Below are 16,496 nucleotides of genomic sequence, written 5' to 3'. Positions count from 1 at the left end.
AGACCACTCAGCTGGTGCCAAGGAAAATATCAACCATTGATACAATTATTAATCTCTGTTTTAATTTCATCGTGTACTTGACTTCTGTATGAATATGTGAAAAAACCCTCCAGCTTTGTTTGAGCAAATAAAGAATCCATTGACGGCAGCTGCCAAACTAAAAGCCACCGCGAGATAAGAGCCACTTCGCCTTAACGTCAACATTCAGTTTCCTAAATGGTTTATAAAAGATAATTTCTCACTGTAGATAATGTTTTATGTGATACATTAACTTGAAACGATAGTAGCACTCAGTGTCTGGCTTTTTGTGTTTTATGGTTGAGATAAAATTATCTGCCATTAGAAATCACACTCTCTTTATCTTTTATGGGTTTTTATATGCACTCACTCCTTTGTGTTTGCATGTGCTTGCGTTCATATGTTTGTTTACACATGTAGCTTGTGTGTGTGTATGTGGCTGCTTTAATGCAGTGCGTGTATTTCAGCTGGCGAGCTGTTTCATGTGGTGCATAATGAGATAAGGCCCACTCCATGCAGTCTGCTGTCTGGCCTTTATCTGAGCGACAGATTAGCGCAGGTGATTTCATTCCAGCACAGATTGGTTTCGGCGAGGGTCAGTTCAGAGCATGAGCACGACTTCGTGTCGACGAAAGGGGAAGAGACAGGCCCAGACTGACGAGAAAAAAAGCACAAATTCTGAGGTTTACAAGCGCCAAACTCCCTTTGATATCTGTGCATTTTTGATGCTCACACATATTTTTTTTGTCTGGAAACTACATTGTCCTTCCTTCACTGTATGTTAAAGGTCTAGTATGTAAGATGTTCAGGGGTTTATAGGCAGAATATGGCAGAAATTGAATATAATATTCAAAAGTAGTTAGTATTTATGTAAGTATGTTTGAAAATAGTAGAGGTTCATGTTCTTAGTACTGGAGGAATTGTCTGTCTGTCTCAATTAAAAGACGAGGTTTTAAGAAAAACTCAGAATCACAGCACTAAAGCAAGTAACAAAAGGGTGAGAAAAAGTACCACCAGATTTAATAAAATGTAAAAAATATAACTAACTAAAATTTTTTGCAGTTGTGGTTTTGGATGTGGTTTATGTTTGCTTATTTAATTTAAAATTTGGTTCAAATTTTTGTCATTACAATGAACTCCAAATTTGGAAGCAGCTAAGCTGCATGCATGAAATTAGTTTTGGAGAGAGATTTAAAGTATAAGGAATGTATTTTATAAGCATGTTTTCATTAGTGCATAATCACCTGAAAATAAGAACCACAGAGGATGCCATGTTGCACTGCCATGTTTCTACAGTGGCCCAGAACAGACAAACCAAACAGTCATTCTAGACACAGCATTTCACGTTTTGTCATTGTAGGTTCTCCTGCATGCTTGGAAGGGGAGGGTGACATGACGTGCAATCTGCAAGCTCGGTGCTACATGCCACTAAATCCTTCAGACTGGCCCTTTAAGAGATACAGGGGGAATTTTCAGCAACCTTTTCTATGTTAAGTGAGGTACTTGATTCATGAGATTGGACAAGAGAACATGATGATTATTATGTTTTGTTGCTTTGAAAAATCAGGATGGGTTTGTTTTTAAATAGCAAGCTGCATTTTCCTGTACTTGTGCGCTGATGAAGAACACTTCATTGCTGCACCAGCCTGATATTGTATAATATATTAATCCAGAAAAACTAGAACAGTGTGGAGATAATGTTTATTTTCTCCACCATATATTGCAATATTACTTGTGTTTATTCAGTGTTCTATGGGAAGCATTCACACTGAGATGGACATATTGGGACCTCTGGGTGCGCCATCATGATTTGAATTTGACTCTTGATTTCTAAACAAGGCTCAAAAATCTGTCGCCACATAGTCAAACACCCTGTAAGGCTTGTTCCCTGTGTGTACAACAAATATGTCTTTTTGTGCCTGCATAGAGAGGGATTTTTGTTGACATGGACTCACGTGTGTGTCAGTCTTTTAAGTGGATTAGGACGTAGTGACAACAGATTGCATAAGACTCTTCTCACCCTGGGCCGCTTCCTGTATCTTCACTCTCACTGGAGAAATGACAGTGTTCATTAGCTGACTGATAAGCTGAATTAAATCTTATATTCAAGTCAAATCAGGTTGCATTGTCATAGCAATTGAAAGTAGCACTTTTTGTTCATAAGGCAAAGAAAATATTAATTCAGACGTTTCTATAGTGACTCAAAGTTTTAACGTTGTTGAACTAAATCTGCACATTTTGTTGTGCTTTTCTCTGTGCTGTTATTTCTGTCCACCTGATTATATCCTGTTGCACCTATTAACCTTTTTTTGAGCGCCAAGCACTACTTACTGTGCTTCTCACTGAGCGTGCACGTGCATGTTGTCTGCGAAAGGCGAAAAGCATCATTTTAGGCACATAGCCATAGCTGATTAGAACAGATAAAAGTAGTGCACTTGCAGTAAGTCAGTTAAGGCTTGGTTACAAACCATTTATTTTGTATGTGTGGATATTCATATCTTTATTCATATCAGTGTGGGAAGATGCTGATTTTATTTTAGACATGACTTTGAATTTAAAAGTGTTGATTTTGAAGGAAAGTATTTGACTTATTGTGTAAGCTGCAGCATTTTGACATTGTCTGGTCTGACCGTTGTTCCCACTTGTATCAGAGATTTTTTTTATGGATATGTGTAATACTACAAGCTTTGTTCCATAGACTTATAATAGAAGTGTGAAATGTAGAAATGTAGATTAGGTAGCTAGTTTTGCTAGTCAGCATTTTCCTAACGTTAGTTGGCTAATTTTAGTTAATATGGTTGGTTTTCTTTTCAACATAGATGAGCCGAGCACACAACATATCTAATCACTGGAAACAAGAAAAAAGAAAGTTGACCAAGATTCTGCTGGGTGCCCGTCTCTTTCAACTGTTATTGGAGCACAGAGTTAAAAGGGACGGGGCATAGGAAGGGTTTATAAAAATGTCAGACAATAATGAAAATCTAGAGCACAAGATAATGTTGGTTTTGTCTAACCAACAGTCCAAAACCCAATGATATTCTAGCTACAGTGATATCAAACAGGAAAAAAACAGCCTATTTTCACATTTAAGAGGCTGGAACCAGATTTTTCTTAACAAATACCTATTAGATGCATTTATTGTGGATTTATTAATCTGCTAATCTGAATTGATTTTACTGTTGGAAACACATTTCTGGTTCTTTTGTCACATTATACCATACAAAACACTGCATAGATATTTATACTCTTGTAAAATTCAAATTTGAATTGAATAAGATCAGACAAATGTGCATCATAGCTAGATGTGTTTTGGGCTGTATAGAAGCAAATGTTTAGTTATCCCTTAATAAATGCTTTATTTTCCTCAATCTGTATGATAAAATCAAAATCTGTTGCTATTGATAACAAATTCACCATCCATATTTCCATATAAAGTTCTTTCTAAGAACTAAATCCTGGGAAGCACCCAACATCTTCTGTTGTCATATCCACCTGCCCCAGTGAGAAGCCGGCCCTCATTGGCTCAGAGGACAGCCAATCAGCTGCGGGCTCAGCGTTCCGGGGGAGGGCCATTCAAATGTTGTGGCTGAGTATTCATGAGGGCCAGCTTTGCTTGGAGACCCTTGTCACACACAGCCAGCTACAGTCACAACAGTCAGGACTTCAAAGGCTGCCAGCGGCCAGAGGCTGTTAGTGAGAAGTGTGAGTGACAGGAAGACAGACGCAGGGACAATGAGAGTTGCTCAGAGTGTGACACAGGGGCAGTAGATGGAGACAAAGTTTGCAGGCGCAATAGAGAGAAAGTGACAAACAGTGCAAGGGAAGGGAGAGACACAGTTTATTAAATCAGTGGAGCAGAGGGAGGAAGAAGATAAAGGGAAGGACATTTTTCTCCTCTGTGGAGCATGGTGGCAGAGTGCACATGGATTTAGTCGACCTCTACCTCCCAGAGTGTTTCACCTACCACTCTGACACAGAGTAAGTACTTTCACTCTGCTAAATGACTGTGTAGGCCTATACTCTCTATATGAACAAGTGTCATACAGGTGTAACAGCAAACTGAGCTCAGATTGTGTGAAAGTTGTGACTGACTGTTTCCTTATTTGATTTGTGGGACGTTATGTGTGTCTGATGACTCATGGATGTCCGCTTGTGCACACTTGTTTGCTAATTTGTGCTTGTCATTTTCAAGTTGATTTGAATACTTTAGAGAATCAGTTTCATTCATGACACATCTGCACGCTTGACATAAAAATTACTTTGCACATGAAGACAATGTGAGAATCATCCATCACACTCGAGAAAATCAGGTGTGACTTTCCTTAAAATCAAAGATGATGTCTTAAAGTAGCTTGTGTTGTCTACCTAACAATTAGATCTGCATCTATTAGTCGATTAAATGATTAGTCACAGTCAGTTTTGGACTGTTGGCTGGACAAAAGAAACAATTGGAAGACGTCACTTTGAGCTCTTTGGAGCAGTTTTCACAAGTGATTGATTGATTGTGAATATAATCAGGAGATTAGAACTGCAACTAAAGATTATTTTCACTGACGATTAATCTGTCGATTATTTTCTTGATCACTAAATTAAGTGTTTGGTTCATAAAATGTCACAAATTGTAAAAAAAATGTTGATCAGTGTTTTCAAAACCCAAAGTGAGGTCCTCAAATGTAGAAAAAAAAGAATATAAAACAAACAAACAAAAAACTGATTAATTGATTATAAAAATAATTGGCAATTAATTTTAATAGTGGACAACTCATCGATTAACCGCTCTACAGGAGACTGAACTATAATGAATATTGCAGTCCTACTAAGAGTCCAAAAACAAAAGATATTCAGTTCACAATAAAACAGAGAAAATCCTCACAATTTACGACAGAAAGAGATTGTCTTGCTTTAAAATTTATTGCTTTCACAAGTTTCTCTTTGATGCATTTTGTTCTGTTGACTAATCAATTGAGTAATCCTTTCAGATGTATTGAGATTTAAGGAAATATTTACTTAAAGTTAGTTTAGTAAAGTTTAGTAAAGTCAACTGGTTTGATAATTGATTAATCTGATCAATAATTTTGAGTTATTAAAAAAAGAAATTCTCCTTTTCTTCTTAAATGTGTCTTTTTCCTGGTTTCTTTACTCATCTATGACATTAACTGAACATCTTCGTGGACAAAACGACGTTTTAGAAAATTCTTCTTGGGCTTTTTGGTGAAACGGTGATCAACATTTTTCACCACTGTCTGAAAATCTTCTGACAACTAATTTGATTAATAGAAACTGATTTACAGATTAATTGATAATGAAAATAATCCTTAATTGCAGCCTTAGAGATTTGTTTGTACATTAGTCATTGTCTGGCTTGTTTGCTGATAGTGAGGGTGAGTAGGTGAGACCAGTTTGGAAGAAACTAGTCCCTGGTGAGGGGGCATCCAAGGCTGGTGAAAATCTTCTCCATCAGGAACAAAGCAGATGAAAGCTACGCTGATGTGCACAGCAGCTGTTTGATTACCCCAAGACTGCTTTTTTGATTGCCTTTCTTTTCTGTAATCATAAAAAAATCATGTTCATTATCATCACTGCTACGCGTTTTTATCAGCTGTGGCATAATCGCTCGGCTCTGAGAACACATCTCATCGAGCATTTTAGGACTGAAATTAACTTTCCCCCCGCAAAGAAAGATAAAGAGAATTCAGACACAGACAGACGGGGACCAGAAAGACAGTGAGGCAGAAGACATGTGGACGTACAGGTTAGCTGATTGCTGGTGACAGAAGCAGCCAGATAAAGAGAGGGAGAAAAGGCGGCGATGGCAGCAGATGATCCCCAGCATGGCACGCTATCCATGTTTTCAGAGCCGGCGGGTCCAAGCTCCAGCCACAGGCACCTCATCTCCAGGCTAACAGCTTCGTCCAAAGCCTGACTAAGGCTCTTACGGCTGGCTGGGGGTGCCACTGATCCCTGCTCATCTCCTATTGGCTCATTAGGAAAAAAAAAAACACACTACTGAGACCCCACTGACCTAAATAACTGCTCCTCAGGGTTGGGGTTAGAGCTGAGAGGTTAGTCGACAGGACCTCAGAAGTGTTTGTGGGGAGAATCTCTGTCGCTTTGTATCTTAATTTTCACTTCCCCAAAGCCTGGACACTTGTAGAAATTATGGTTCCAAAGTGGTTCTTCCTGAAGGGCTGGGGTTCTACCCTGAACCATTTGCTTCTAAAGAACCCTTTTTCGAAGACAGGATTCATCACTGGTTCTTTCTAAGACCAATGTTCCATTGAGAACCCATTTCAGAAGACAGAGTTCTTCAAGGATTGTTGAAGGCATGGGTGTTAAAAGATCTTCACGATCAAATATTCAAATTTTACCCATGTACCACATTTTAAAATATTGATGTATCTAGAATCTCCTTGATTAATTAATTTTACTATTTACTATTTTTTTATTTTTTTTTTATAGCCAAAACCCTTATAAAAGGGGTAATTTTGGATCTTTAGATCCAGAACCCTTTATAAAAGGGTTCTTAGTTCTCAGAGCCCCTTGGGTTGGTTCTTGTTGGCATCCTTAGAAGGTGGAAAGGTTCTGAACAGAACTCCCAGACATGGTTCTGAGTGGAACCATGGCACCATAGAAAGGTTTTTTGTAGAACCTGTTATATAGGCCTTTTTTTTTTTTTTTTACCAACATGGAACTAGCCCCATTCCAGTTCAAGCATATAATTTTTAACCACTCAGAACATTTTCACCCAAAATTAAGTGGTTAACAACCTGCAAAGTTGGTTCCAAGCAGAAACCTCCCCAAAAAACAAAACAAAACAGGTTTTCCTTTGGAAACAACATGGGGAAGGGAACCAACCTTTCATGTTCTAAACCAATTTGTGTTTGGTGGAAAATGCTCTGAACGGTTTAAAACTGGGGGCCAGTTGCATGTTTGTGGAAAAGGGGTATTATCTAAGGCCCTTTTCCATCAAATGACCTCTGGGTTTTGAACCACTTCTGTTCAAGATCCTTGGACCAACTTTGACCAGAAACATTGTAATCAAGGATGTCATCAACAGTATATGACACGGCCCACTTAGGTTCCCAAGGAAAGCCTTTTTTTTTTTTGTTCCAGCTGGGAACCCACTTTTCAGGTTCCAAACCAGTTCAAAATTAGTTGCAGGAACCATGTTGGGTTCCATGTTGGTGGAAAGACCAAAGAACCCTATATGGTTCTAGTTAGCACCTTTATTTATATGAGTGTAGAACTGCCTTTACTCTGTTTTCTTTAAATCACTTGGTCACTTCCCTGTTATTTTTTCTGTTTCCTTCCCTCCCTGTTTTCTTCACCCTCTCACTCCTCCCTCCTTCATCTGTCAGGTCATTGTCTGCATTATGACTCTGCTCATTTGAAAGTGAGTGTTGCCTTCTCTCTTTTCTTTCAACACCCCCAGGTTAATGAGCCACAGGACTGCCCCTTTCTTTCTGTCCCTGTCCGGCCTTTTCACACTCCCTCTATCTGTCTGCCTCTCTTGTAATTTCCTCCCGCCTCTCTTCTTCTTCTTCTTCTTCTTCTTCTTCTTCTCCTTCTTCTCTCTTTTTGTCTCCTTGTCGTTTCACGCTGCATTTTGGCCTTTTGTTGCCAAGGTGCAATTAGAGTTGTTTTGGACACAAAGGGGGGGTAAGGTATGATAACTTTGAGAACCCTCTGACACACACACACATCCGTTTTGATTTATCCCTCCTGCATACCGCTGTAGGAGCTGCACCAACCGTCTTTTGATGGGCTTTTACATGGAGTTGTAGATTAGTAATCTGTCAGAGTGAATATTACATCACATCTGATCACCCCACTTTAATGTCATTTCATTATGAAAGCAAAACACCAACACACCCTCGTCTCCTCCTCCTCCTCCTCCTCCTCGTTCCTGTGATGCATTATAATGGGAGAGCATAGAGAATATCTCACTCTGTGCCTGTCAGAGACTTGACACAGCAATATGGACGCCTGTGATGGATAGCCAATAAGTAAACCAGTGAGTCACTTTAAAAGGAAAGTGAAATCTCCCCACTGTACTGTTTTTATAGTCTTCAAAGTGGATTGAAGAGGGGAGAGACGGTAAGGGGAGGTAAAAACGGCATCCTGTTCATTGGTTAAGGTCAAATTTGAGGGCTAAAGACTAGAGATGGGTATTGTGGGAAATAATTCAATTCTAGGTTACGTTAATGTCAGTACTTATAACAAAATAATATTTTGTATGATACCTTATCTTGAGGGATATTTACATGATTTTCTTCAAAACACTTTTAACAAAAGCATCTCAAATGTATAAATCTGCACTGATTAATATTTTTTATGTTAACAATATATCAGATAACTAGGTGTAATGTGAAAGGTGTCACGTATTGTGACAAACCCGTAGCTACCCCAACTGCTGAGGTTCTTTCCAGTCGTAGATGGAAGCTGTTTTCATTAAAAAAAAAACTTTGATAAACTCACTGTGTGTTATCTACACAGCACCAAGTGGCAGACAGACAAAATTAGCAACTTGCAAGTTACCATAGTGCAGCATTTAGCAGCAAGAGGCAACTTTTTTTAGGAGTTGGTGGAGACAAAACAGAGCTGAAAGCAGATTGAGTATTGGACTTACATTTCTCAGATGGCCAGAAACACGACTCCAAATAAATGCTAATGTTTTAGTGATTCTGCTGGATGTGTTGCTAGTGTGTTCACCATAATACCTTTATAAAGGGGGGAAATATGTTAATTGCTGCATATTGCTCATAAGTGACCAAAAACTGACATGACAGCTAACCGTTAGCATACCGGCAGGTTTTGTCAGATAGAAACGAAAGCGTCATTTGTGTATGACACTTGTCTAATGACTCATAGGTTATAGCAACAGTCTTGACAATGACACATTGATACAGACAAATCAGTGTTGAAATCAGACATGTGGTGGACTGTTTATAAAGGGTTTGGTAATAATGAGTGGGACAGAACATCATAAATCTCTATGCAAGTGCTGAAAACAAGTATAATATTTTAATTGTTATTGTAATTGTGGTGAAAACTGGGACAGTTTGGTAGCGAATGTTGAAAACTGGGACATTTTAGTGTTTTACATATATTTGTCAGGACTCGGGACACCCAGCTTGAAAGTGGGACATCTGGGCACCGTATATTGTGTGCTGTGGACATATTTTTATCTGTACCAAAAAAAGTATTGAGGTTCGATATCCAGACCCACTTCAGACAGCAGATGTTGAGATTTTGTTACAGTTGCTTAGTTTTCTCATAGAAACCTCTTCTGCTGGCTCTCTTGGTATCTCTTCTTGTTGTGAGCGTGTCTCTTACAGTGTGTCTGTGTGTCTGTCTTTGTGGGTTTGTAGAGGGGTCAATAGCGCGTGGCCATGGTTTACTCTGGGGGTGGTTAAAAGCAGCCAGTCTTTTTGCTTACCAAATGACTTGTGGCCCAGAAAACACTGATTTACATGACAGGAAACAGACTGACTTTGATCCACCTCAGCAGGCCAAGACGAGAATGGGAGAGGCGTACGACTGTGTGGACAGCGTGTGTGTGTGTTCTTGTGCATGTGGAGGTGTGCGACACCGAGTGAGACAGCAGAGGGCTTTTTAAAGTTGGCCTGGCGACAAACAGTTGCATGCAAGTATGTGTTGGGGTGTTTATGAAGACACTTGCTTTAAAATGTGTCTGTAAGCGTGCGTTCCTGATCACGTGAATCCGCAGAGTATGTAAAGAAGTGGGAGCCTGTCTATGATTCTTATTTTTACATCCACACACAAACTCCTGACGCCACGATGTGAGCGTGTGTGTGCTTTCAGGATGTGTGTGTGAGCGCAGATCACATGCCTGTGAGCCTACTGTACACTTCAGCTGGTTTCAGATGCTTTTTTCTCCTCACTGTGGTGACAGAGAGTCTGTTGTGGTCACGTTGTAATCCAATAATAAAGTAATGATGCACACTCAAAGATTTATTTTAAGCAGTTGTAACGGTGGTATTCTTAGAGAGTACTTCTTAAAACATCTTAGCAATGCCACGACACAAGACATGTTATGTTTAATGTCATCAGAAAATATTTACAAACAGACGAAGCATATTGTTCTACTTTTTAGTGGTTTTTGGATCATCTTTCCATCCACACATTCAGTTATTGCATTTCAAAACATTAGCGTGTTTAATTGAATAAATTCATCATACCTCCACATTTTTAACAGTTAAAAAAATGTTGTAATAACCTGTTAATTGCTGTAGGCTGCGGAGTGTTTGACACGTCGAGTATGATGAGTAACTGAGAGACACAAAGAGACAATAGAAAGAGGTTAAGAGACAGAAAAATAATACGAGAGAGAAAGACGACATAATGGCGATGATGATGCAGATGATTGCTGGTTTGGCTATTTCCCTAGGTTTGCTTAAGCAATCTCCTTGTTTGAAAACAAAGCAGTGTAATGGACAGCAGCTTTGCATATGTGGGAAATCACAAACGGCTGGTGTAGATAGGACTGTGATGGATGGATGCATGAATGAAGATGATGGGTGGGGATGGAGATGTGGAGGCAGTCGTGGCGTCGGGAAACTCGCCCCAGTTGAACCCTAATTCATTCATAACGCAAAATTTTAATGTCAACAGAAATGTTCGGGACTGTAAAAATGACCCAACTTGACGCCACTAGTGTGAGAGACTGACATAATGTTTAGGTTAAGTCAACAAGTTTTGATTTATGATTGCATATATTTGAGGGCTGAATCAAGTTAAAAAAAAAGTTGTATCAATGTTTTTATGTTCATATCACATATAATTAATTTCCTGAAAATCAATAAACAAATAAAATAAATAAGTTGTGTTCATTTAACATAAGTTATGGTTATTTGTTTTCACAATAACAGTAAAAATAAGCCTCATTTTTTCAGTTTAAAGTCTCAAACTCAAGGTCTTATATTTTGAAAGTAAAACATGGTTTTCTTACCTATAATATTTTGTTGAGATAATTCACGTTTCTTCTTTTGATAAACTTGGATCTTTGAGTTTTAGAAACGCAAAAAATTAAGTATTTTAAAGATTGTTTGTGAGCTGTGAACTCGATTAGTCATTATTTGTGTGCTTGATAATTACATGGTTGCGATTAGAAATATTAAAATATGAACTATTAAACTATTTATTTATTTACATTTCGAAATACATTTTTTTGTTGCTTTAAATAAGAAAGGTAATTTATCTCAATAAAAGATTATATGTTGAATGACATCTTAAAATTATTGAACATGTTTTCTCGAGTTCAGGTAATTTAACTCAGTTTGGTTTGACAAAATTCAAATACGACTGTATATTACTTATTCAACCTAAATTCAATTAACTTACACTTTTAAGTTTAACCATCTCAGGATTATTTACTGTGAACATCAAAACTTTTATGTGCAACCTGTTTACAATAAACGTTTAAAATGAGTAAGCAGATTGGTATTTACAGTGCTGATGAGGGGGAAAAGAATATCTTTGAGAGAAATATGATCATTCTCGGTCTTTGTGGTTCTGCATGTGGTTTGAACACACTATATAATAAATAATATATATGAATCCATAATTTAATGGTAATGATTTTTCCTATCTGCTTATTACAGGATTACTATCTGTGTAAATGATGCCTGACTTAATAAAACTAATCAAAGCCCACAGACTTGAAGGTCAATTACCAGTCATTAATATTAATAACAACACCAAGGTGACTCACAATATAAAGCTGACCTGAAAGTCAAACCTCTCACCACCATGAATATGCATTACAATAAGGTGCATATACAGTCAAATTTAACAGTTTCTTCTCTTTTTCCGTCTCTCCTCTGTTTCTCCAGGCATCTCGGCAGGATGTCAGTGAGGGGCTTGGACCCCACCTGTCCCTCCACGATAAAGCGTGAGCCCTCCAGTCCCAGCCCCAGCTCTCAGGGCGATGTCAGCCCGGCGCAGCCCAGCCCTGGGAGCTCTTCCTCGGACACAAACTCCAGCTACGGGCCGCTGATCAAAGGCCACAATCACAGCAATGGGCTGGACTCGCCAGGCCTCTATGGTCACACAGCGGGGCTGGCCAACAATGTAGGAACAAACAGGTTGGTGTATGACTTATGTCGTCCCTTATTTTGTGTGTTTAACAACACCACAGATGTTAAATACAAGCACTATTACTATTTAAGCTCTTTCTTCCCTTCTTCTCTTTCTCTCCACTTCTATCCAGGAGATTTGGGGAGGAAGAAAGCCCAGTGAAGTGTGAATTCATGCTGGGCACGGTGGCCAAGCGGCTATGTCTGGTGTGCGGTGACGTGGCCTCAGGCTACCACTATGGTGTGGCCTCCTGTGAGGCCTGCAAGGCCTTCTTCAAGAGGACAATCCAGGGTAAGTGTGAGATAAACACACAAAACTCACATTTCAAGCACAGGAATATGCTCCATTTTATACTTAGTAACGGAGTTTATTGTGCGTGGCTGATAATGCCTTCCTGCATCATATAAACCTGTTTTACAAGCAACATGGTGCAGATGCAGTCGTACCCGGAGCATTTGTTTTGGTATAAACAAGCCCTGATCAGTTAGCTCACAGCTTCCACCTCCTGCCTCTCAAACTGCAGAAAGACTTTAAATAAAGACCTGTTTGCAAACAGCTGATATGCGGTTAAACTTACAGCGCATGGTGTATATAGTCAACATGTTTGAGTTTAGGCTTTTAAGCTTCAGATAACATATGGTGCTGAATGTGTGCAGTCACTTCATCCCTGAAATCCGTCAGCGGTGAGAGACAGCGGCATGCAGCGTGGGTGTTTTAAAAGGATGATCATCCTGTGCTGTGTTGGCTCGCGGCCCAGCCAGGTTGAGGACCTGGCAGGCTGCGTTGTGTTTAGGCCTCTAGAAGTTGGCCACGGGTGACGGGTTCAAGGGGCAAACAGGATGAGAGGCTGTCAGATCAAACGGCGAGATCTAATGTCTGGCTCATCAGATACTTCCTGTTTCTGATCGAGGGTGGCAGCTGAGAGTGCTGCAACTGGCTGAGTGCCACCAGACTTAACGTGCACATTTGGCTGCCATGGCTGTTACTCCCAATTAGATTCTGGGAGCATGTTTTTTTGTACATGGATGCACTGATTGTGAGCGAAGCCAAAATGAATGTTTATTCATAAGAATTTATTCAAGACGTTTTGTTTAATCATCATCATGAGGACTATTTGACAACCTGTGAAAAGTTGTTTAATGCTTTTGGTAGCTATGGAGGGAACTTTGTCAAGTCTCAGAAAATAACTTTGATTGTGTCATAATGATGTCATCAGGGTAATCTCAGTTTCTGCGTAACGTTTCAAATGCATTTGACCTTTCTTGTTTTAATCTGTCTCTCACTTTATGGAAGTGCAATACAAAATCTCTGTAGTGTCCCTTAAGATCGCGGACTGCCATTTTTTCCGATGGCCCATTATTCCAAAACCCTAATGATCTGAAAAATGTCTCAGTGGACTGAAAGCCCATTTGTCCTCCAGCGTGTTATCCCGTAAACAAAAGACCATTGCCCTGAAGGTGTGTTGTTAAAGATACAAACAAAAATGGACATTAGATATGTCAGTTAAGCTATGTACGTATGTTCAAAGCAATGGCCATTTGATTTCGGGAGAACTGATTGTTGTACTTTGGTCCAATGGGACAGTGTAAAAAAAAATTGCCTAAAATGCTCTTCAAAATTTCCCAGAGACCAATGTGACATCTTCAGATTCCTTCTTTTGTCCAACCATCAGTCCAAACTCCAAAAACTCATCATTTACAATCATGAATGACAAAGAAAAGCAGCAGACCTTTATATTTAGGAAGCTGAAACCAACAGATATTGACATTTTCTTTGAAAAATGACTGAAACAATTAATCGAATATCAAAATAGTTAGACACTAATTTTCTTTTGATCTAATCTTTTAATTAAATAATGGTTGCAGCTTGAGTAAAATTTGACATTTGACACAAAACTGCACCTAAATCTCAATGAGACTTTTGTCTAAGATAAATGAAGAGATGATAAACGATAATCTTGAGTTATTGCTCCGTTGTCTTTAAAAAATGTGTTTCTTATCTTCTCTCTTCTCCTCCAGGTAACATTGAATACAGCTGCCCAGCGTCCAATGAATGTGAAATCACCAAGAGAAGGAGGAAATCCTGCCAGGCCTGTCGATTTGTGAAATGTCTGGCTGTGGGCATGTTGCGAGAAGGTCAGCTATACACTGAAAATCACTTTAAGACCTGGGTCAAATCATTGTTTGAGCTGCTTTTTTAGGGGATTGATCGGTTGGTGGACTTGGCAGAGGTTCAAACCTCATGCTTCACATGGTTGAGAGGGAGAAAAAGCACCCGGAGAGTGACGGCTAACACAAGTCTGACTGCAGTTTCTTTGTTGTGCGTTCCTGGAAACAATAGGCTGATTACCAGCCGAGATTCTCTCACTGTCTCACCTGATAAACTGGTGATGGCATGTACTGTGGTTCTGCAGTGAAACCTAAGACTTTTGACAGTTAAACTTCAGTCCCTTAGTGCCAGCTGTGGTGTGTGTGTGTGTGTGTGTGTGTGTGTGTGCGTGTGTGTGTGTGTAGGTCTGTATATGGGTGGTAAAAACACGGCTGAACAATGCATCACTGCGTCTTTGGGAGGGAGGAGACGGCTACTAACTGTTCAATTGTGTCAGTCTTTGCTTCACGAGTGCTCCTCCGAAATAGCTTCTGGAAATCTGCCAGAGTGTGTGTGTGTGTGTGTGTGTGTGTTTGTGTGTGTGTGTGTGTGTGTGTGTGTGTGTGTGTGTGTGTGTGTATGTGTGTGTGTGTGTAACACCGCAGCCACTACTGAGATAATGGAGTGAGTTGTTGCTACGGGCTCCTCAAATTAAAATGTAGGGACTTTTTTAAAAGTTTGAAGTGGAGAAATTAATGAGAATGGGACAAGTAATCTACCCAGTGCAGCCTATTGCTTTGTAATAGACAATACAGTTTATTTCTGAGGTTGAATAAATATAAAATATACTAATTAATTTTTTGCCACAAGCTTTCCCATTCCAGCATTTTTGTGCAGCTAATTTCTACCTTACAAATCTTGTTTACGTAGGCTGAAAAATATGGACAGAGTCGTGACATGTATACATACCACACACAGAGAGTCTGTGACAGTGGTCAGGTGCTCCTTTAGTCTGACTGTGTGCCTGTCTGGTGACATATTGTTGTCCAGATTTAGAAGTGACTCAAAAAGGAAAACATTAGCGACCTCCTACTGTACTGGCCACTTGCTGCATGCTGTGTAGGGCCAGGAGATGATAATAAAGAGGGGAGAGCAGATAAACTGTGTGTGTCTGTGTGTGTCTGTGGTGGCCTGAGGGACAGTAAATGTAAGGATGAAGCATTTAATTGCTATTTAATTGTTCTCAGGACACTGTTTCGTTCATTAAAGAGTTATTGAAGAGGAACAAGGGGAGAAAAAACTTGCTTACGGGTTGCTAATGGTCAGATAGCAGCTTGTTAGCTCGGTCGCTAATGGGACAATGTGTTCACACGGTTTATTCAAAAAACATATACCTCAGCTCCCGTCTCATAACCGTCCAGAACAGTGCAGGAGTTCGGGGTAAAGAGGAAACAGTTAGCTAACTTATTACCTTGTTATCTTGGTGGCTAACAAGATAATACATTCACGCTATTTATTCAAAAAATATATTTGAACCCTCTTATAATCTTTTGTAAATGTTTCTTTCTTTGTGGAACAGTTAGAGAAAATTGAACACAAGAAAGTGAGGTGGTGCCCTCCATCTTGGATTCTATGGCTCTTCATTCCCTCAGAGGTTAGCGCTGTCAAGACAGCTAGCAGCTAACTGTCAACTGCGTGAATTTGTGGGTCAAAGTTCTTAAAGTTCAACTTGAAATGAGTTGTTTTTGATGCATACAATTTATAATTTCCTCGCTTTATGAAATAACTAAAATATCCAGTGTTTTCACATAAGTTAGCAACTAGTAGCTAGCCAAAATTGCACCATTACTGAATAAATAAAGGATTTCTCTGGGTTTTAACCATTGTTCGAAAACATTTGGGAAAATGTAAGTAGTGCATAACTCTGCAAAAATAAAACATACCTTTAGCATTTTTAGACATTTTAATGTGAAAATGTGACTTATCATAGCTTCAACTTATTTGGATGAGAAAATAAAAGTCAACATTTAAATTATGACCCAGACTTTTTTTCTGAGCAATTAGGATACTAATCTTGTAGTCACTCACTTTTGGTTTTACCTCCAAATAAAATGATAATGTGACTAAGTGGATGACTTGTTTACATCCTATGTGACTGTCTCTTTTCTTGCCCTGTCAGACTGTTGTAGTGATGTCACCCTGTTCACAGATCTCAGCATTTACTTTCATAAGTAATGTTATCATAACCCATAGAAAAGGTGGCCAAAACTATGAAAATAAGATCCCAGTTG

The 16,496-nt window shown here is 39.2% G+C and overlaps 1 protein-coding gene across 1 annotated transcript in view; it reads left to right on the top strand.

The window, feature by feature from the left end:
• Positions 1–3,649: 3,649 nt before the first annotated feature.
• Positions 3,650–16,496, top strand: part of LOC146314256 (estrogen-related receptor gamma-like) — a 28,395-nt gene continuing 15,548 nt past the window's right edge. Inside the window, exons 1-4 of the mRNA XM_084737435.1 lie at positions 3,650–3,996; positions 11,874–12,125; positions 12,251–12,408; positions 14,136–14,252. Coding sequence (XP_084593561.1) covers positions 3,941–3,996; positions 11,874–12,125; positions 12,251–12,408; positions 14,136–14,252 — 583 coding nt within the window. The 5' untranslated portion in view covers positions 3,650–3,940. The remainder of the gene's footprint in view (positions 3,997–11,873; positions 12,126–12,250; positions 12,409–14,135; positions 14,253–16,496) is intronic.

The sequence above is a fragment of the Lutjanus erythropterus genome, chromosome 15 (assembly GCF_056507025.1).
Source record: "Lutjanus erythropterus isolate fLutEry1 chromosome 15, fLutEry1.hap2, whole genome shotgun sequence".
NCBI lineage: Eukaryota > Metazoa > Chordata > Actinopteri > Lutjaniformes > Lutjanidae > Lutjanus > Lutjanus erythropterus.
This window is presented reverse-complemented; position numbering and strand designations above follow the sequence as displayed.